The sequence below is a fragment of the Talaromyces stipitatus genome, genomic scaffold (assembly GCF_000003125.1).
Source record: "Talaromyces stipitatus ATCC 10500 scf_1105507295549 genomic scaffold, whole genome shotgun sequence".
Taxonomy (NCBI): Eukaryota; Fungi; Ascomycota; class Eurotiomycetes; order Eurotiales; family Trichocomaceae; genus Talaromyces; species Talaromyces stipitatus.
In genome coordinates, this window is record NW_002990117.1 from 3,483,820 (window position 1) to 3,502,787 (window position 18,968).

An 18,968-nucleotide genomic window follows, 5' to 3' on the forward strand; every position below is an offset into this window, starting at 1 on the left:
GAGGCAATGTGAAGTAACTGGGAAGCTGGGACTAGCTAGGTAGTCTAAATGTGAGGACATTCAGCGGAACCCAAAATCATCGAGGGGCACATTCAGTCGATTCCAGACTGGAACAAGTCGTTGATTTGTCAGTATCTCCTCAGCAAGCTGATAGACCATGTTGAATGCTGGCTTTGACAATCTACTTATTATAAAAATAGCTATTATATAACTTCTTTCACAAGTACAAGCCTAGATTGTTCCAACCTTACTAAACCGCGACACTTACTGAATTACCCCTCTTCCAAGGATCCTTATTTCTTTACACCCACATCCACTGAACAAACACCCACCTTCAGTCGAACACACAAACCCCAAAAGTCTCAACAATGTCAGCAGAAGGTATCTCGCTTCAAGTCACAATCTGGATCAGCCCAGAGAACGTCCCGAAATTCCTGGAGGCAATGCGCCCTGTCTTTGAAAAGGTCACCGCGGAACCAGAATGTACTTTCTTTGAAATTTATCAAGACCCAGAGGAACCAGGGCGGATTTCTTGGGTTGAGAATTGGTAACTTGTTCTTACTAGTCGCAAGTTCTCTACTTTGAATTGCTAATCGACTCGAACAGGACAAAAAGCGCAGAATGGCTACTTCAGGTATATTGAAAAGCCCTAATATCATTTTCCTGAGAAAGAAATATGAAAGAACAAGTTACTAAAGAGATCATAGAACCAAATCCCAAAAGAATATTATAAGGAGTACTTCGCCATTACTGAGCCGATGTTTATCAAGCCTCGCGAGTTCAAGATATTGAAGCGTTTTGGACCTCCATTTACGATGTGGAAGAGGGAGAATGGAGGATTGAGGGAATAATAAGACTACCTAGACAAATGAGCAGATATAGTCAATACAGGTGCTACATTTATCAAGAATTACTCGGATTACGTGCTGTTGATTTGATATCAATCCGACGGATTAAAGAGTCCGAAAGGTCACTATTCATTAGCATTGGATGTCTCAATATGTCTAGCTATATCTAAGATTATAGCTGGTCGGTAACATCACGGTTCGCATGGGCGACCGATCATATCCTTTTGAAGGACGGCAAAGGAACATGCTCGTGTATGAAGTCGAGAGCCTCAAGAACCTGTTCCAGTATTGCTTAGCATGAGTCGCTCAAATGTAATACTGATAATGACAAACCTTCTCGTCCTCAAAAGGACGTCCAATAAGTTGCAACGAGACAGGTGCATCGCGGAATAGTTCCGGTTCATCTGTTTCAAACAGTCATCAGCCAATATAGATCTCCGGTTGTACAGGAGAGGGCACTGACAGAGCTGATAGTTGAATTCATCTTTGGTATTCCGCGGCTTATAATCTTCCTCTTTCTTATCAATTTCCGGCTGGACTTGAGTCACTGGAAAAACTGCGGCAGGGTAATCAAGTAAATTCCACTGAGCCGTATACCCCCAATATCTAGCCTGATTCAATGGAGGAGCAGCACCCGGTGCTGTTGGTGAAAGAATCACATCAACCATCCCAACCGGAATGCCGTGCTCATCGACCCCCGTAGCTGTATCGTGCCACACCTTTGCGTAGTCTTTCTTGTACTCGGTATTCTTCTCCATCAAGTCCCATATTTCCTCGATCTGGAGTCGTTTCCTGTACTCGTTCTCGGTAATGATAAAATGTGTCAGGGGCATCATCGGCTCACCACTCTTAGCAAAAAGCTCAAAGTTATCAGCCGCACCGTCGGCATAGTATAGTGATGCTATTCTTTCCCAGGCGTAGTCGTGTTTATATGGTTTCCAATCCACTATCTCGACACCAGGCACATCACGGAGTTTGTTCACAAGCTCTTTCAAAGCTCGTGTCACCGGCGGATGCGGTTTGACAACTCCGTCATCCCACAGAACTCCAATCTTGAGCTTTTTACCGGTTGTGCCTTGACCTAGATGGGTTACATTGTCGCGCCAGGGCATCGGTACAAGCATTGGTTCAGTCAACCACGGCTTTGAGTCTATGGCAGTCTTCATTATAAGTCTCAACCCACCGCGAGACGTACTCAACGGTCCAGCAACAGCCGGAATCCCCATGGGGCCATGCGCAGCAGCAAATTTGTCATAGGGAAACCTGCTACTGGTCGGGCGAAGACCGTATATCCCATTATTTGCCGCGGGGCTGCGAATACTCCCACCAATATCTGTGCCGATGCCGACAACACTACCATTCATGCCTATCAATGCTCCTTCGCCACCGGAGCTACCTCCACTGGTGAGTTGTCGGTTATATGGACACACAGTCTCACCATATAGATTGCTCGAAGTTGCGAGATGCATCAAAGACTGCGGCTGAGTAGTTCTGACATATAGCACCGCACCAGCGTTGTAGAGAACTTCTGTCCCGCTGTATGTCGACTCTGCGATACGTCCCCACCACGCAACGTAGCCGCAGTTTATGGTCCGGCCTTTCATGGGAAGATGTTCTTTGATGCTCACTGGGAGTCCATGGAGGGGACCAATGGGTTTCCCGTGCTTGGCCAGGTAGTCATCTAGGAACTTTGCTCGCTCAAGAGCTGCAGCGGGCATGAGCTCAGTGACACAGTTGACCTAATCCACGTCAGCATTTGATTCCGGGCCGCCTGGAATGTGTCTGCCATACCAGTTTCTGAGCCAGACCCGCACGCCGGAGAAAAGCATTGGTGACTTCCACGCAAGTCCAATCTCCCGAAGCAAGCTTTTGGACGAGTACGTCTGGAGCAGTTTCGGTAATATCCACCTCTCTAGGTGTCAATAACTGCCTGGGAAGACTTATCACGTTCAGCGGAAGGTCTGACGGCAAATCCGGAACTGGTGGTTGAACTTCGGCGATGGACTTATCACGCACTTCCTGTGCTATTTGGGCAACTTCTTTCCATGATCTGCGAACCATATTGTCTTGACTTGGTGAGTCCTTGACGAATGTTCTATGAAGTTTATTTAAAGAATCTCAAAAGCCGAAACTCAACGAAGGGATAAATGATTGATCGATAATAAATACGACCCGAACTCGATAGACTACGCGAATTTAAATATGAGCCAGAGCCCGAGAAATACCATCCCGCGGCATGTCCGACAATATTTTGGGACGATTATAAACATCATTGATAACTTTGAAATCAACAAACCCCGCCTTCCGAGAAAGGTAAAAGATACGCCATTTGATTGGATATGTGGAGGATACTTCGTGTAGCTGATGAATCTAAGAGATAAGAACTTACTAACAGCGATATCAATCTCACTTTCGTCCTATCCAGTTGACTGAAGACACCTAATGTAGTAGTAGAGGTGGGGGGTTACGTTATGCGAAAAAGCCATCGAGATATTGGCAGTGTGCGGATTGAGTCATTATTCACAAGAATCGAACTCGTCCGAATCGTAGCCTGCTGTACATATCATTCCGAACGTAGCTCAAATCGTAGTCTCGACAGCATCTTCTGACTGGGAACCCATGCTCCAGATATGTACCGGAGGTATAACCATCGGAGTGTATTGTAGGCCGCAGGATATCTTGCACAGGCGATGGCTCTGAATGCCTCTACAAAGTCGACGGATTGAATACTTATCGTCGGTCACGGTCAGACGAGTGGGATCGCAATAGATGCGTTCGGCAGATGGTGATGAGACCTTCAGCTGTCAGGCCGGTCGTCTCTCCGCTAGATGGTACGCTTCGCTGTCTAGTGCCTGTCGCCTGTGATAAAGAAAATCATGTCAGTTGAGGACTTATACATGCGGAATTGTAGGAGGTATCCAGGTAGGAAGATGATGAGCGCTGTTATGTCATACCGAGGCAACCCAGAATACACGAAAGATCCAACATAGCAGCTTTCAGTGCTGTGCATCAGACTAGCTCGCGTCCTGGATATCTGTCAACCAATTTAGTCTCTTGCATCGGACGACATTCTGGCAATCTTTGGAGAGCTGTTAAGATCAGCAGGCGGAGAAGAAGAAAAAAAAAAGATTTAAGCGGGCATCTGATTGCCCCACCTGTACCTTCTGTCTCAGCTGAACAACCTCGCATTTCTCAACAACGTCCTCCAACAGAGACATAATACCAAGATATAATACTGGGAATATGGTGCGTATCATTTGACTCTAATCTACAGATACCGAAAACTGACACTTAAGACACAGGCTGACGCCTTGTCGGAAGAGCAAATATCCCGCTTTCGGGAGGCCTTTGCCGTCTTTGTAGGGCTTCATTTCCTTGACTCATCTTGTTCATGTCCGCTGATATTTTTGCTATAGGATAAAGATGGAAATGGTGCGTAGAGTAAATCCACCAACCCTCGGTACTTTTGACTCACTGATCATCATCTGCAGGCGAGATCACGGCAGAAGAGCTTAGAGACGTCATGCGCTCGTTGGGACAGAACCCAACCGAATCTGAGTTACAAGATATTGTAAACGAATTGGATGTTGATCATACAGGCACAATCGACTTTGACGGTTAGGCCCCAGCCCTAGTCCAGTTGCAGTCATACTAACCTGTCTAATCACCAGAGTTCCTCACAATGATGGTCCACAAGGGAAAAGCAACAGATGAAGAGGCCGAATTGCGTGCCGCTTTTGATGTGTTTGACCAGGACGGCAGTGGCACAATCAGCGCAGACGAGATGCGCCGGGTCATGAAGTCCATTGGCGAGAATCTGACCGATGCTGAAATTGATGAGATGATTAGAGAGGCTGATACAGATGGAAATGGGACCATTGATTGTGAGTTCTTCTGGATTATGCTCTAAATAAGAAACTAATTATACTCACCATTTACAGATGAAGAATTTGTCCGTTTGATGAACCAGAATTGATACCCGACTGTAAGGTTGTTGCACCGCAGGATCAGCCTACAGACTTTTCTTTCTCGAGATTAGGAGATTATCTAGCATAATGTGTTATGTTAACAATCTTTCCAACACTACAAAGCTCTCCAGACCCCTGATAGAAGTAAACTGCCGGATACTGAGGTGTGAAATTAATCATCTATACAACCTCAACCTCTTCATAAACCACGAGCAAACCACCTACTAAACGTCCCTGTTCACGTCTTAGCAGTCCGCTGGCTCTCAAGACAACCTTGTAAACCATTTAGTGACTCAATATTAAAGCAAATAACATTGTACACCGCTTAATCTTCGGCATTCTCACTTCTCGTATAGTTGATCAACCGCGACTACCGTACCCATCAACAGTGGACGCCACGTTTCCAGAACCATGCGTTAAATACATCACGTTCAGTGATGTCCAGGACAATGATATGATCCACCAATAGTTATTAACTGTCGGAACCACAGAGAACCCCATCTCCTCCACTGCTTTGTTTAGTGCATGACTATATTCAGAGCAATGTTAACTCAGGACATACTCAGGTGGGCTACCAGACAATATATCACCAGTTGATTGATTGCAACTTATGTACCACAGCCGCAGGGACTAGAATAATCAGTATTACCAACAGCGTAGAAAATCTTTTCAGTCCTATGCTTCTTTGACTTACTAGTTGATCTTAGCCACTTTGCATCTCTAATTTGAAACGTCAGCTTGCCGCTGTCTAACATGTCAGTAATCCATAACGTACACCGCAAAACGACCATCCATTGGCATCTATATTATCATGCTGACACTCATGAATTCTCAGCCTGATAAGATCACCTAGTTTCGATCGACAACAGAAGGGCGTTCTGGTCTTTGTGTACTTTCGGGAGAAATCGAAGTTGTCTCTTTCAGATATCCAACAATTCATCTGTCCTCACAAGGCTTCCTACAACGGCCCCAGGGATCTATTTTCAAAAGCGAGCCAAGCTTCGTAGCTGTTCCTGTCCAAGAAATCCTCCTGGAAGTTCAGACTACATAACCATAGAATAGACATGGTTTTACAGTGAACAGAAACTTGACGCAATGACATGCCTTATATGCACAGTTCTAATCATTCTCTTTTTACAATCTTATATATATATAGCTATTAAGCTTTGTTAAAGTGAAGAAATTTCTTCTAATTCGATGAGAATAATAACCCTAATAGCCCTGAAAATTGCCTACTTGGGTGTAAAAAATATAGACCTTACATTAGGTGAGTAGGTGGTAAAACAAGTACGTAACATATTCATTTCATACCTTACGGGCAAGATTTCAGGACAGTTAGGGGATACTGAATTACATTCCAGGGGAAATAAGCATACAAATATTCGGTACTGTACAGGTAATACATATATTAATTACCGCTATACCCAGTTCATTCTAGGCCTTCTTTATCAGGGCTGATAGCATCAACTCAAAAGATTTCCAGACTATCACCAGTTGAATAACCACTCTCGATCAAATCATCAAATACTCGAAATGACTAGCGACGACCAGTTTTTTCTCGATTTTGTAAGATACCACTACTCCATATTTGAGCCCGCGATCAACTAATACTTATGGATAGCTCTCCTCCATCCCGCATGACGTAAAACGATACTCGGCCAACGTCGCGGATTCAATCGATCGCCATGTCGACCACGCTGCGAGCGTCATCAAAGAAACCCTAACAGTCTATTTTCCAAACATATTACCAGTAGGCGCGCGAAATGTGCCCGCTCTGCGACAGCCGCCACCGAAATCGCTCACTGATAAGGCTTATGACTGGGTGATGCGGAATCGAGCGTGGACAGCTGCCGTTGTCGCTTTCTTCGGAACGAGCGCTGTTTTATATCTGGGAAGTCGGACTTTCGACAATAGGAAGAGAAGAGCGCGACGAGCTGGGAATGGTGCGAGAAAGGAGATAGTTGGTATGTTGTGCTTGATGACAAAGGGACTTTGGTCGCGAGAATCTAACCACGAATCAGTCATCGCTGGATCTCCGCATGAGCCCATGACACGAGCTATAGCAGAGGATCTTGAACGTCGCGGGTTTATAGTATATGTCGTTGTGCAGTCGGCAGAGGAGGAACATACAATTCAGATGCAGAATCGATCGGATATTCGCGCATTGCATTTGGATTTAACAATAGTGAGTGATGTTGGGATAAAAAGTATGCGGACAAGACTAACCTTCGCAGACACCCTCAACGCCGTCCGAGATTCATCCAGCGCTCCACGGCTTATATTCTTTAATATCGCAACCACAGTATCCCGCACCCGGTATTCAGCCTCATACATGCCAATTAAGCGGCCTCATTATATTACCTTCTTTGAACTACCCGACCGGGCCTATACCAACAATCACAGCATCTAGTTGGGCCGATACAATCAACACACGGGTTTTAGCACCAATATTAATCACACAATTGTTCATCCCTCTTCTCACCCATCGAAACCACAGCAGCTCTATCGTCTTCCTTTATCCATCAATCTCATCATCTTTATCAGCACCCTACGCTGGTCCTGAAGTCGCTGCGACCAGGGCACTTTCTGGCTTCGCAACTTCTCTTCGCCAAGAATTGCGTTTATTACAGTTTGGAAACGGTACGCAATGCAACGTGGATGTAGTAGAGATGAAACTCGGCAACGTCGACCTAGGACCTCACTACCGCGTGCCCCAAGTAGCCGGCACCGAAGTTCTTGCCTGGAGTCAACATCACCGATCTCTATATGGACCGTCATATTTAGCCAGCGTTGAGCAGCGACCAGTAGCATCTGCCGGTCCTAATGCTATCCGTGGATCACCCGCTAGAGCGCTACACAACGCCATATTTGACAGTATAGCGCCACCCCGTAAATCCATTCTTGGAAGGAAGACGAGAAGAAAGGCTGTCGTTTACGTTGGGCGTGGATCACGCTCCTATGGAATCATAGGTGCCTGGATTCCAACTAATCTGGTTGGATGGATGTTGGGACAGGGGAATCTTCCTCATTCTGCGCCGGATAGTGGGAATAGCAGTGAGACTAGCTGGGAGAGGGTGTAATCTGTTGCCGATTACAACGTTATATACCAATATATTCCACTCATCCAGGAAATGTCGTTTTTCACGATGTAAGGAAGTGCAATGTAAATGGCTCAGTCGTCTTGCTTAACCCAAACACACCCAATACTGTAGATTGATCGAGGGCTTGGGATTAATCAATTTCTATAATGCACAGGTCACGATAAGAGTTAGATTCGAGCCGAGCCCCTATTAAACATTAAACTACAAGACCTTGGAATCTTCCTGACGGGCCTTCTCAGACGCAACATCTGGATGCATCAAGCTCAGTGAGGAGCAACAAACTCCAAGAAATCAAGCGTCAAGTCACTGAAGAAGCTTGCACCTCCCACAGTCACAGGGTGACCAGCCTTGGTAACATTGCAATACTCGTTGAAATTCCCAGCTGCAGCGCTACGCTTGCTAATAAACGACGCATACTCCGATAGCAGACAGCTGCCGCCAGGTCCGTCATGGCAATGAGGAAGGATGTAGGCTGCATCATTGAGTAGAATGCGAATGTAATCGGAATAAGTTTCGGAAGCGCACAATTCCGAATCATATTCGAATATGGGCGACGATGAAGTGCAATTCAAAACCTCGAAAGTAACAGTTCCACGCATCGTAATAAAATTAGCGACGTTGTAAATCCGGTCCTTGAGGATACGATCAATCGGTAAATTCTCCTGAGCGTCAAATATACCCATTCCAGCAGTCAATTCAGCAATCTGATTATCATTTAAGAACGCCATAAGGAGCTTCGGAATATCGAATTTCGTTCCATTTACGCCTTTACCTTGTTGATCCGGCCCAGCCTTTAGCAATGTAATAAGACTATCCAAGAATGGGAGGAAGAGTTTGTTGGTAGGGGTTGTTGAGCCTGGTCCAATGCCGTAGTAATAATGCAAATCCTGTGAGTATTCGTAGAATTCGAGCTCCTCATCCGTGAAAACGCCGCACCAAGGGCTCAGCCGACCGGTGATTTGGCTTTCAAATCCGCATAGATATGGCATGGAGAGGATGTCGGATTGGGTGAATTCGATGCCATCAACTAGGGAATTAATACGTTTCAGCACCTTTGGTGTCCAGATTGCCTCGTCTGCCATTCTAATCAATATCAAATGCGCGTCAGTGATGATTCTAGGGAGGGCATACAGTCAGTAGCATTATTAAAATCCGATCCAGAAGGCCCAGCAGCAAAAGCCGGACAAGCATCCGAAGGCCCCAAGGAATTGCCAATAGCATTCACGGACCCCGTTGAGTTGACACTGACAATTGTGCCATAGGCGTCCGCAAACTCGGCCAAATAGCCTTGCATGAACGCTTTGGCGGTTTGGACAACGCGGGATTCGTTGATTGGGCTGGCGTATTGATTTGCCCAGACATAGAACTGGTTTCCATCTTCGTAAAAGTTGGGGTCTATAAAATTGACCTAATGAGAGTAGCCCTGAAAAAAAAAAGCGTGTTGACTCTTATTCACTCACACCGAGCCCTTAGCTGATAACCCAAGTTATGGCCCTGTAATGTGTTAGTAACTATTACCACCAAGAGAAGACGCACACCGACCTCGTTGTAACCGGTCATGGACTCCTGTGAAATTTGAAGAGTCGGATTGGTAAGGACCGTCTTCCAATTGGGAATAAACGAAAGAGACCCCCTAGCAGTGAGGTTTCCAGCTGTTTTGGCAGCTTGGATCTGTTAAACCCATCAGTATGAGGCTGAAATCCGAACTAATAGCTTGTCAATTACCCTATTCCGGAGATCAACCCATCCAGCATAAGCACCTGAGTCTGGAAATCTGTGCCAACAATCAGTTAGCTTCAATGACTGTGTGTTCTAAATGAGGACGTGAATAGTACCTGCTCCCGTGTCTCACAATATAGGCAGCTTGTTTCACAGAACAGCCATCCGGAACTTCATTCGAGATACCGTATACATTGGGTCCTAACTCCAAATAACAAGGCTTCAATTTCCGCTGGGTCCCTTTTACCATTCTCAGACGACATTCAGTAGTACGTACCGGCTCGATAAGGAGAGTTAGCACCAGCCCACGCCAGAGGATCCTTTGCAGATGCAGATGCAGCGAATACAATATCGTCTGATGGTGCGAGAATCTGACCGACTGACGCCGTTGATAAGGCTGAGAACAGCAGAATCGAAGCGGTGATGGATTTTATTGAAGCCATCGCGTGGACTTTCCTTCTGACAGGACCCTTACTGTGACAAATCGAATGAGAAATGTTACATGGGCACTAAAATAACCCAATGCAAGCTGGATGGGTATGACTTGCTGTTTATATAGATGAGCAATTTATCTATTTTCACTCACATAGTTACTGAACCTATAGCATGCGCTACGAATCAGTGGTCACATACTAAAACTTATTTATGAGCCCTTCATCCCACGTGTTGCTAACGCATAATCATGATTTGTACTAGATTCAACGTCGATATTAATCTCCACTATCCGAAGTACTAACTACTCAGCCGTTATCTGATATAATCTATTTAACTCCTATTTGTGTAGTCTAAGTGGACGGTACCTGATTACATTTTTGACTCCTTTCCCCAAGGGGGATCGAGCGAAAGTTGTGTTTATAATAATGGATCTCTAATATATACATATGAACTAATCTCGGTATTCTCCTCTTGGATTCGTGGAGAAAATACATCACGGACTTCACACCGAAATGGGAACATCCGAATAAGCTATGATTTAGGGCAACGCTGCATAAAAAAAATCATGTTTGACTAGGTCCTTAGTAAGGTATGGCTAACGGGTCGAAATGGTTGATTTCAAGCAGAATACGCATATACCTTTAGGATCACCTATGACATGTGCATGGGTTTCAGAGTCACCTTCACAATAAGGTTATCGCGAGGTTAGGGTTACGGACTTTCAGGGGTTGCCGAATATTATGAAAACTAGAGTTTGATTTTACGGAGTCATATTTCCGTGGGTAGGGCACTGATAAAGGCTGCTCGGGGTTATGATACATCAATATATTGCTTTGCTCGTGTATGATCAGTAGCGTATCATGTCAGCTACATTTCATACCCCATACCTCTTTTCATTCGGGTGCAGGTTTGTATGAGGTAAACGACGAAACACGTCGAATGAGGTAAGCAGGTAGTAATAAAAAGACTCGGGGTCTATGCCTGCGATATAACAAGATTTTTGGCTCCTTTACCCTATTAAGCCGATATAAGCACATTTAATTATATAGTAGGTGCATTTTTGTATACAAAAGAGCCAGCCCCAAGCTTTCCAACGCAAAATGGAAGCTCATAACAAAAGAAAATCCCCAGTGGTGATCGGTGAAATCTCTCCGCGAGAGTGGAAAATGCAAGTATATGGTATTATGGCGAACCAGCAGTCTCTCTGATGATTGTGACTTCCTTTGTAACGCCGATACCCCCCTTTGTCTTAGAATGATCATCACTTTCATTGTCTCCGTTATCATTTCCGTTGATGCTGACGTGCACATGGTTATTGTTGGCCAATATTTGCTCATCGCTATCCCATGCCGTACCACCCGGAATCGACATCGGATTATGACGCCTGTTACTTCGACTTCGCAGTTCATGCCCCGTTCCTCTTTTGCTTGTAAGAGGGTGGCTGTTGGACGGACGACCGGAGGAGCTGAACAAGGCACTGAGACCGATTTTGTTGGCGCAGCTTCGGATGAGAGGGAAGATAATCGGGATATTGGCTACGGCAATCGAGACGAAAGTTTCGCGACATGCCCATTTGCTTCCTTGAACGGCGCCGTCGGGGCCGGACTATTTTAGAGGTTAGTATCAGCATGCATCACGGCCGGAAAGAAACGAACCGTGAGGACGACTGCTGCGCGAATAATTGATGCCGCTATGATGAACAATCCTCCACTGAAAAGTACCATCAAACTGATTTTCCTCTTGAGGCCAATGTCCACTTTCCAGAGGAGCTACATGGTTGCTAGTTAGCAATCATCCCGGCACCTAGAAAGCCATGGCGGAGAGATGGATCTGGACATACCGGTAAAGGAATGAACAACAGGAAGGCATCCGTCAATACGTTGAGAATCATAACGACGAGAATGTATACTTTCGAAACCGTAGGTTGACAGGTATCTGTTCCGAGATGTGAGTAAGAGTACGCCGGAAAGAATGTATCGACCGCTTACTTCCAGGATCAGGATCGATTTGCCAAAATTTGTTCATAGGCCGGCAGGAGAGGAGGATTGAAAGAGCTGTAGCAATATACGTAGTACCAAGCAGTATATAAGCAATATGCACGCGCATCTCAAACTGCGACAATCCCATACTATCCATCGGTTAGAGACAAGTGCACCAGTGACGAAGCGTGAGGCTGCGAATGAAGTCGGAAACTCACGTTAGGCGGGAATAGAATATAGCCAAACAGAACTTGCCCGACCATAAAGTCATCACGTAGATTGACCATCCCGCTACTTGAATCTTGGAACCCGACACACGCTGATAATATTCGTATGAGTTTGGATCCAAGGCGGCACGCTCCTCTGGAGTCATATAGCTGTTTGTCAAGCCATCGAATTTCGCCACGACCATGTATGCGAGTACCAATTCTGCAGTGAAAAGCACCTATAATAGAGATAATTAGCATGATAAACATGAATTGTAAGTAGAGTCAAAGAATGTACAGACGTACCCCGGTCAAGATCATCAAGTAGTCATCAAGCTGGAACTTTCTCAGGCCTACTAAATCGAAGCGAACATATGTTCGAAGGATAATCAAGGACAAAGCTAGCCCTAGCAAAGTAAAAGCCTCGACGTCTCCAGACGCGGCCGTCATCTTTGCGTTAGTTGTTGTGTCGGTTGAACTCCGCGGCCAGTTGAAGCGATTATCCAGAGATAACTATCAATGAGCGGTAAAACCAAGTCTAAACAGCCTCAGGTACCAAAATTCCTGGTGCGAAGGGCACAAATATTACTCATGACTCTCTTCCTGTGTAAAACCAAACCATATCAATCGATTGATGTACGACTAGATATAAGTACTATAGCATGCAACGGGAGTTGAAGAGAATCCATGGTCAGGGGAACGGGAAGGGATCATAGCCCTAAGGTTAAAAGTGTTACCATGGGACCGTTCAAGCGTTGAGAAAAGTTTGCAACGCTATATTGTGGAGTTTTCAAACCTTCACCACCACGAGGAGTCGAGACCCGCGACTCTTCGTGTTGGATTTGTGGCTTACGCAGGGTAAGTATGGCACAGTACACACACAGATCTTCCTTCAACTATCTAACAAGTGGAGTGATCGTCTAGCCAACAATGTACTGCACTCGCCGGAATTAGCAAAGGGACAAAGTTTCACTCGGAATCTATGCTCAATAGTGATGCTGAGCCATGCCAACAGGGATTGATCCTTGGTGATATTCGGCTCGCCACACCGAACGTGCTCTGAGCCTCTGACCCGACCCGGACAAAGGGGAGTATGGGTATTGGTGAAAGCTACTGATCGGATCATTAGTATAACCTCGATAATACAATTTTGAGACACCTTTATCTTCGTGGTAGAAGACTCAAAATCAACGCTTCAACAGACGAGCTTTAAGCTTCGCTGTCGTCCTGTATCCTGTCCCCGTAAGAAACGCCCGACTGTAGAGAAATCATACCCGTAGGTGTCATTGACATATCAGATTAGGCCTATAATAATCACCAATCCAGATTGATTGTTGCTTCAGACTGAACATCATTCGCTGAGTCTGGAAAGTGTTTTCAAATCCTTGTCCCTGTTTAACTTTTGTTGTTCCACCCTGTATGAAGCATGTATGAAAAAAATTCCTGTGTCAGGTTATTGGGCGGCATCTCAGCCCGCCTTGTGCCTTTCGCCGATCATTCTCAATGGATCCATGTAGTAATACACAGATATGGAGTAGATGAAGGGTCTACAGGGCTGGTAAGACAACGATCCTCGGCCATTTCTGGGTACTGGATAGACGCTGGGGCTATAGACCCTCAATATGGGCTCAGTCAAGATACTAGATCCTCGCTAAGAGAGTTAAGCCAATAGGCGATTATGTGAGAGTTAGGTTGGAGCTAAAACTTGAAAAGGGAAATGCTGCGCATTTAAACTCTAAATACGGGGTGCTAATCCTACTAATTTAGTATGAAGTTAGCACCGTTGGCTACATCGAAGATCAGAAGAAGAATTGGAATGGGAGCTATAATTACCAATAAGTACTCCGTACCTGGCTTTGAACTGTTGGCTTGCTGCTACGAACGTACTCACCCTTTCAGGTATCTCCATTCTCAAGAACTGCTCAAAAAGGGAAAGAAGAACTTCTCACTGATCTCCTCCTATTCCACTTAGGGTTCATGTAATTAGTTAACTAACTTAAGTTAACTAGTTATATGTTAAGTTACCTGCTTTTTCATAACGTAATCAGTTTTGAAGTGGAGCTACATAATTTCGCACTAATAGCCTTTGCATACTCGAGCTCCTCGTGCTTAGAATTCAAAGATTATTTCCTATGAATTGCTTGAAGAAACTGAATAGAGGAAGAACCTGTATTCGCTCTGGAGCGGGACACAATTCGAAGGCGTTTTGCTTGAAGATTATGAGAGAGAGCCCTAAGCAGGTGCAAGGTTAAGTTTCGATTGCCTAATTGGGCAATTTCCCGTGACCCTCGAAACCCTAAGTAGTCTCCATCATGATCAGCTTGGACCATTCGTTCCTAGCTACACTGCGAACTACACTGGGACTTAAGTAACTTCCTTTCAAATAAGATTATCTGTATCTTGGTCAGGGGAAAAAAGAAACCAGAAAAGAAAGTTTTTCCCTGAGATGCTGGGCCTATGAATTGAGGCTTGGCATTGTCTAGAATCTTCACACCAGAGACACTATTGAGAATTGAGAATTTTGTGGATATACTTACATCTGTTGGAGAATCCATTCTACACTCCGTGCCACTCGAGAATGGAGTTGCAATATTCTTCACGCAAGATACTCCGCGGAGCTTTTGGGCTCCAGTTCGGAGATAGATGTCTGGTAGCGATGGTTTGGCACGGTCATGACTCTACTCTAGTCGGCCGGTGAGTTCGCACTTGGACAGATTTTTTATAAAAATCGATACTCAGGCACCTTCCTTACACGAAGATTCAAGATAACTCCATTCATCTGTATGCCAACTTTGACTTCCAAGGTTGGAAGGCTAAGTAGTACAGAGTGCAAAGAGGGTCGAGTCGAGCTGGTTGACCAATGACCGCTTCTAGGTGGTCACAATATATGACCACATCGGGGTAATGGGCGATTACCATTCTTTTCGTGAAGGGGAATTGGCTCGCACTGCAAATCATCTCTAACCACATGCCAGTTATCACGCAATTGAGAACGAACCGCAGGAGATGCATACACAGTCTGAGCTGGGGCAGAGATGTCTCGGAATGAGAAATGTCGTCCTAAGTACAATGCCCAGTAGCAATAATCGAGGCCATCACATGATACCTCCTCATGAAATTACTATGAAACCAGCAGATACTTCCATGCTCGTGTCGGCAGCTTCAAGTATCATTTCGGAATAACCAAGGAAAAAATAAGAACCTCCTTACCGGCCAGATTCGTTCGCAGCTGACTAACAGGCCTCAACTGACATCACGAGTTTTGCCCTGTTTGACAGTATCTTGCTTCCACAATGAGAACAGGGGAATGATGACACTGTAGACGACAATCATAGGAAAGAATGAGATATAAAACGCATTATATCACCAATCATTACACATCATGCAAAAAGCAAGCAATATAGGTCATGCTATGTGATCCAAGATCAAATTGATTGCCGCAAGAACGAATCCTGCAGGCAACGCGAGTGGCAAGACGAGAACCATGAACAGTTCACACTAATGACAAACACCAATATTGAGTGAGCTCACAGTCACGCCTCAAAGGGGAGAGTGTTGAGGTGTGAAAAGTGGCAGTGAACAAGAGAGTTGGTCCATCGACGACGCTGGTCAATCAATACAAACAAAGTGGTAGGGCTGTAGTTATGCACTTTTGCAGTTGAAAAGTATCGTTATCGACACTCGGAGCCAAAATATCGGATAGCCAGAGTTGATAAATAACGATCTTCGCCAATTGAGAGGATATTATATTATGCAGAGTCTTTTCGTAGTTCCCCGAATAATCTTTCAATGTCTCTTGTTTTCTGCCCATTTGAATCGAAGATGGAAAAAAAAACCACTTAGCACCAGCAGCACGTTAAAACAAGCGCTTTTCACTGCTTTGGGAATAGCATTGGTCAGCCAGTACTCCAAGGCTTGACTGCAAGCCACAAAACTATCCGGGGGGTTGCCGATCCCTGTATACCATGAGAGTAACATATAAAATATGCCCAATCAGTAAAAGATTAATTGTTGCCTGCCTGAAGGCCAAATTTGATTATGAATAACCAGAACACTACTTGGTAGTGCAAGATGCGGAGCTAAATACAAGACAGGTGGGCGGCGGACAAAAGGCGAAATATGACTGGAGGCTGTAGGTATGACAGTCTACAGCTATCATTGTAGTATGTTGCAGGATCGGAGTGCAATCCTAGGATTACAGATGTGTAGATGCTCGCATGTCAATCACGACAGTATTCCAATGTGGTGTGTCATCATGGTTCTTGGATCATCCGAATAGCTCTAAGGGGCATGATCCTAGCCCTACCGTTGACCGGTCATCATTCCAACAATTCAGGTACATGATGCAGTCTGTAGTAGCAAACTGAGAAATATATTTGACGAAGCTCCTTTGAGACGAGCCTTTACGGACGTCTAATCAAGGCTCGCTTCAGGAATACTGACAAGAAGGTCGTACCAAGTCGTAATTTTTTTTAGCATCAATCTTGTACTCGAGTGTATAGATCGAAATATGAAGGCGTGTGCGTAAATTTGCGTGATTTTTTGGCCTTTGGTAGTACAGTGTCTCGGTTTTCAAAGGGTCTTGGTATGATAGTCACTCCTGGATACTTTATGGGAATGAATCTCAGAGCATATACACAAGACTGAAGAAACTCGAGGTACCATGGGATGTCTTTCGAGTCTCGGCTCTATCACTCTCGAACCTTGGAACTCATCCATCGACATGAACGGTTGATTCGACGCTCTCGTCTACTGTTCTGGCCGAGTATTTCACTCATCTATACATCCTCAGAGATTTAATCCAGGAGAACTATGATATAGCCCACAGTAATTATAGCCCACATAAACTAATCGTCCAGGGTAACGCCGAAAATGGTTAGCTTGCCGACACGCCCAGACGGGATTGAAACAATATTTTCATGCTTTGTACTATGTATCATTGTATATAGCCATGTCTGCTCTTTTTCCTATTTAATTTCCATATATCTTCAATCGAATTTATGCTTCTAATACAATACCGATATCTCAAAGATGTGCAGCCCATTTCTCACCATCTTCAGCGCAGACCCTGCCCTAGACCATCTTCATCTCTACGAAACCTCATAGATGTCCGACGATGGAGCATTTATAGCTGCATGACGTCCTCAGGGTTAATCCCTAATCATCCTTCCATTGCACCGACCATTAATGAGTTATACGCTCATGAAGACAAATAATCTCCAGATATTGGATATGGATGTATTGATGCTGTTACCACCTAGGCAATTGTACAAGGTTACTCCATCAAGGAAGATTAATTACCGTGACACAATCTTTCAGCCATATTTATCACTTCTACCAATAGGAAACTGCAGAAACCTACTAAAATACAAAGCCAAACCACTTATGGCATCATGACCGGATATCATACAGAATATTACGAAGTCAAAATTACTAGCAAGGGTCGATTTCATGTCAAATCGCCAATATTGACTCTTCTTGAATCTGTAAAGACTACGACAATTCCTTCGAGAAGGACAGAAATGTTACGTACTAATCTTGGAAATCTTAGTAGCAGTCTTGGTCTGGAGGAAAGAAAGAATGAACAAAGTCGAAGAAGATATTCTCTGTCCAAGTCCAAGAGCCAAGAGCCAAGACTCCTTACCCCTGAATTGCTGCAATTATCACGACGCAAGGACTGCCATAGAATAAGCGTAATTAAGCATAGGAACTTAGTTAAGCAGTCCCTTTTTAGTAAGAAATAGTAAAAGTGGCACATCGTGGCTGTCATTGGCTCCTTCCGGACGGGGTCCCTTCTTTCTCCAGCCAACAACACAACCATCCCCCTTGACGCTTTCTCTTTTGCAACAGTATCTCAACAACTTCTCTTCTGACACCTCGTCTTTCTATAAGTCTTTTCCTGGCCCAGTACATCGCTTGTGGCTGTCCGCTCCTTTCTAACCCGACGAACCTTCAATCTTTTCGATCAATCACCGTCCAGACGATCTCCACTTGTCTTGGGCCGTCACGCTCGACCACTCGCCCCTGCAACAAGTACATGTCTCACCTCGAAACCTAGCCGTCAACTATCACTATCACCTGTCTGAAATAAAGCCCTCGATTATTCACGTGCTTCGACCTTTATTCACGACGGTCAACCCCAATGTTGACACTCGTCGGTGCCTTACGCTCGGGACGTGACCAACACCATCATCACAGTTCGTCAATTGTTGCGCCGGTCGCTGATCCGTCCGGGTAGGAAGACTACACATCATGTCTTCTCGACTCGATCTACTTGACCTTCGCTCTGGTGGCTCCGACTCCGCCAGAGGAAGCCCAACCCCTCGCATGCCGTCGCCGCGCATTCAGCACTTCGACGGCGAAATACCTCCCACCCTCTCTCCGCTCGATGCATTCGCAATGCAAGGTCGTCTACTGGCGAGACAACTGGACGAATCTATGAGGCGGGATAGGCGAATGAGCAGATTACCTCCTCAGAGTGTAGCACGATCTTTGTCGCAGCCTCGACCTGGTACTTTCGCACTGGTTCAACCAGTCCCAAGATCGCGCAGAGCAGCTCGAGCCAGACCCGAGCGCACATCATGCTTTCGAGGAAGACAAAATTAGGCTCATCGCAGCACCCCGGATAGCGGTATCGATGCTACACAGCGAGAGCGTGATCTGATCAACTCCGTCCAGAGACAGAGACCGACTAAAGACTGCCGGTGAATAT

General features: G+C 45.2%; 7 protein-coding genes across 11 annotated transcripts; 4 read left to right on the forward strand and 3 right to left on the reverse strand.

Moving 5' to 3' along the window:
• Window positions 1-339: 339 nt before the first annotated feature.
• Window positions 340-918, forward strand: TSTA_021320 (uncharacterized protein). Its single transcript, XM_002484260.1, has 3 exons — window positions 340-547; window positions 607-634; window positions 708-918. Exons 1-3 carry the CDS (start codon window positions 369-371, stop codon window positions 849-851), a joined length of 351 nt encoding a protein of 116 aa, XP_002484305.1. The 5' UTR covers window positions 340-368; the 3' UTR covers window positions 852-918.
• On the reverse strand, window positions 708-2,996 carry TSTA_021330 (glutamyl-tRNA(gln) amidotransferase subunit A, putative). The gene is made up of 4 exons (XM_002484261.1): window positions 2,640-2,996; window positions 1,312-2,587; window positions 1,182-1,252; window positions 708-1,125 (listed from the first exon to the last, which is right to left on the reverse strand). Exons 1-4 carry the CDS (start codon window positions 2,907-2,909, stop codon window positions 1,063-1,065), a joined length of 1,680 nt encoding a protein of 559 aa, XP_002484306.1. The 5' UTR covers window positions 2,910-2,996; the 3' UTR covers window positions 708-1,062.
• Window positions 2,997-3,987: 991 nt separating this feature from the next.
• Window positions 3,988-4,947, forward strand: TSTA_021340 (troponin C, putative; the record flags this gene model as incomplete). 4 transcript variants are annotated; one of them, XM_002484264.1, is made up of 5 exons in its annotated part: window positions 3,988-4,207; window positions 4,265-4,280; window positions 4,340-4,465; window positions 4,520-4,732; window positions 4,790-4,947. In XM_002484264.1, 3 exons carry the CDS (start codon window positions 4,372-4,374, stop codon window positions 4,822-4,824), a joined length of 342 nt encoding a protein of 113 aa, XP_002484309.1. In that variant the 3' UTR covers window positions 4,825-4,947. The 4 variants fall into 4 exon arrangements, with proteins under 4 accessions (XP_002484309.1, XP_002484308.1, XP_002484307.1 ...); XM_002484263.1 differs by having other exon boundaries at window positions 3,988-4,094; window positions 4,151-4,207; window positions 4,520-4,947; XM_002484262.1 differs by lacking the exon at window positions 3,988-4,207 and having other exon boundaries at window positions 4,272-4,308; window positions 4,790-4,844.
• Window positions 4,948-6,297: 1,350 nt separating this feature from the next.
• On the forward strand, window positions 6,298-7,999 carry TSTA_021350. 2 transcript variants are annotated; one of them, XM_002484266.1, is made up of 4 exons: window positions 6,298-6,382; window positions 6,438-6,780; window positions 6,838-7,001; window positions 7,051-7,999. In XM_002484266.1, the coding sequence occupies exons 1-4, from the start codon at window positions 6,350-6,352 to the stop codon at window positions 7,894-7,896; spliced, it is 1,386 nt and encodes a 461-aa protein (XP_002484311.1). In that variant the 5' UTR covers window positions 6,298-6,349; the 3' UTR covers window positions 7,897-7,999. The 2 variants fall into 2 exon arrangements, with proteins under 2 accessions (XP_002484311.1, XP_002484312.1); XM_002484267.1 differs by having other exon boundaries at window positions 6,298-6,780.
• Window positions 8,000-8,053: 54 nt separating this feature from the next.
• TSTA_021360 (histidine acid phosphatase, putative) lies at window positions 8,054-10,079 on the reverse strand (the record flags this gene model as incomplete). Its single annotated transcript, XM_002484268.1, has 7 exons — window positions 8,054-8,992; window positions 9,049-9,312; window positions 9,378-9,411; window positions 9,460-9,588; window positions 9,643-9,691; window positions 9,753-9,837; window positions 9,914-10,079. 7 exons carry the CDS (start codon window positions 10,077-10,079, stop codon window positions 8,181-8,183), a joined length of 1,539 nt encoding a protein of 512 aa, XP_002484313.1. The 3' UTR covers window positions 8,054-8,180.
• A 1,032-nt stretch (window positions 10,080-11,111) lies between these two features.
• Window positions 11,112-12,706, reverse strand: TSTA_021370 (uncharacterized protein; the record flags this gene model as incomplete). The annotated part of the gene is made up of 6 exons (XM_002484269.1): window positions 11,112-11,676; window positions 11,727-11,840; window positions 11,912-12,006; window positions 12,060-12,199; window positions 12,269-12,495; window positions 12,563-12,706. 6 exons carry the CDS (start codon window positions 12,704-12,706, stop codon window positions 11,254-11,256), a joined length of 1,143 nt encoding a protein of 380 aa, XP_002484314.1. The 3' UTR covers window positions 11,112-11,253.
• A 5,802-nt stretch (window positions 12,707-18,508) lies between these two features.
• TSTA_021380 (uncharacterized protein) lies at window positions 18,509-18,920 on the forward strand (the record flags this gene model as incomplete). The annotated part of the gene is made up of 2 exons (XM_002484270.1): window positions 18,509-18,767; window positions 18,799-18,920. 2 exons carry the CDS (start codon window positions 18,509-18,511, stop codon window positions 18,918-18,920), a joined length of 381 nt encoding a protein of 126 aa, XP_002484315.1.
• Between the last annotated feature and the right edge of the window lie 48 nt (window positions 18,921-18,968).

Coding starts and splice junctions, on each gene's coding strand:
- TSTA_021320 (XM_002484260.1), top strand. CDS start 369: ATGTCAGCAGAAGGTATCTCGCTTCAAGTCACAATCTGGATCAGCCCA. Junction 548..606: donor ATTTCTTGGGTTGAGAATTG/GTAACTTGTTCT, acceptor CGACTCGAACAG/GACAAAAAGCGCAGAATGGC. Junction 635..707: donor GCGCAGAATGGCTACTTCAG/GTATATTGAAAA, acceptor AAGAGATCATAG/AACCAAATCCCAAAAGAATA.
- TSTA_021330 (XM_002484261.1), bottom strand. CDS start 2,909: ATGGTTCGCAGATCATGGAAAGAAGTTGCCCAAATAGCACAGGAAGTG. Junction 1,253..1,311: donor TGAATTCAACTATCAGCTCT/GTCAGTGCCCTC, acceptor TGTTTGAAACAG/ATGAACCGGAACTATTCCGC. Junction 1,126..1,181: donor GTCCTTTTGAGGACGAGAAG/GTTTGTCATTAT, acceptor ATACTGGAACAG/GTTCTTGAGGCTCTCGACTT.
- TSTA_021350 (XM_002484266.1), top strand. CDS start 6,350: ATGACTAGCGACGACCAGTTTTTTCTCGATTTT. Junction 6,383..6,437: donor ACCAGTTTTTTCTCGATTTT/GTAAGATACCAC, acceptor ACTTATGGATAG/CTCTCCTCCATCCCGCATGA. Junction 7,002..7,050: donor TGCATTTGGATTTAACAATA/GTGAGTGATGTT, acceptor TAACCTTCGCAG/ACACCCTCAACGCCGTCCGA.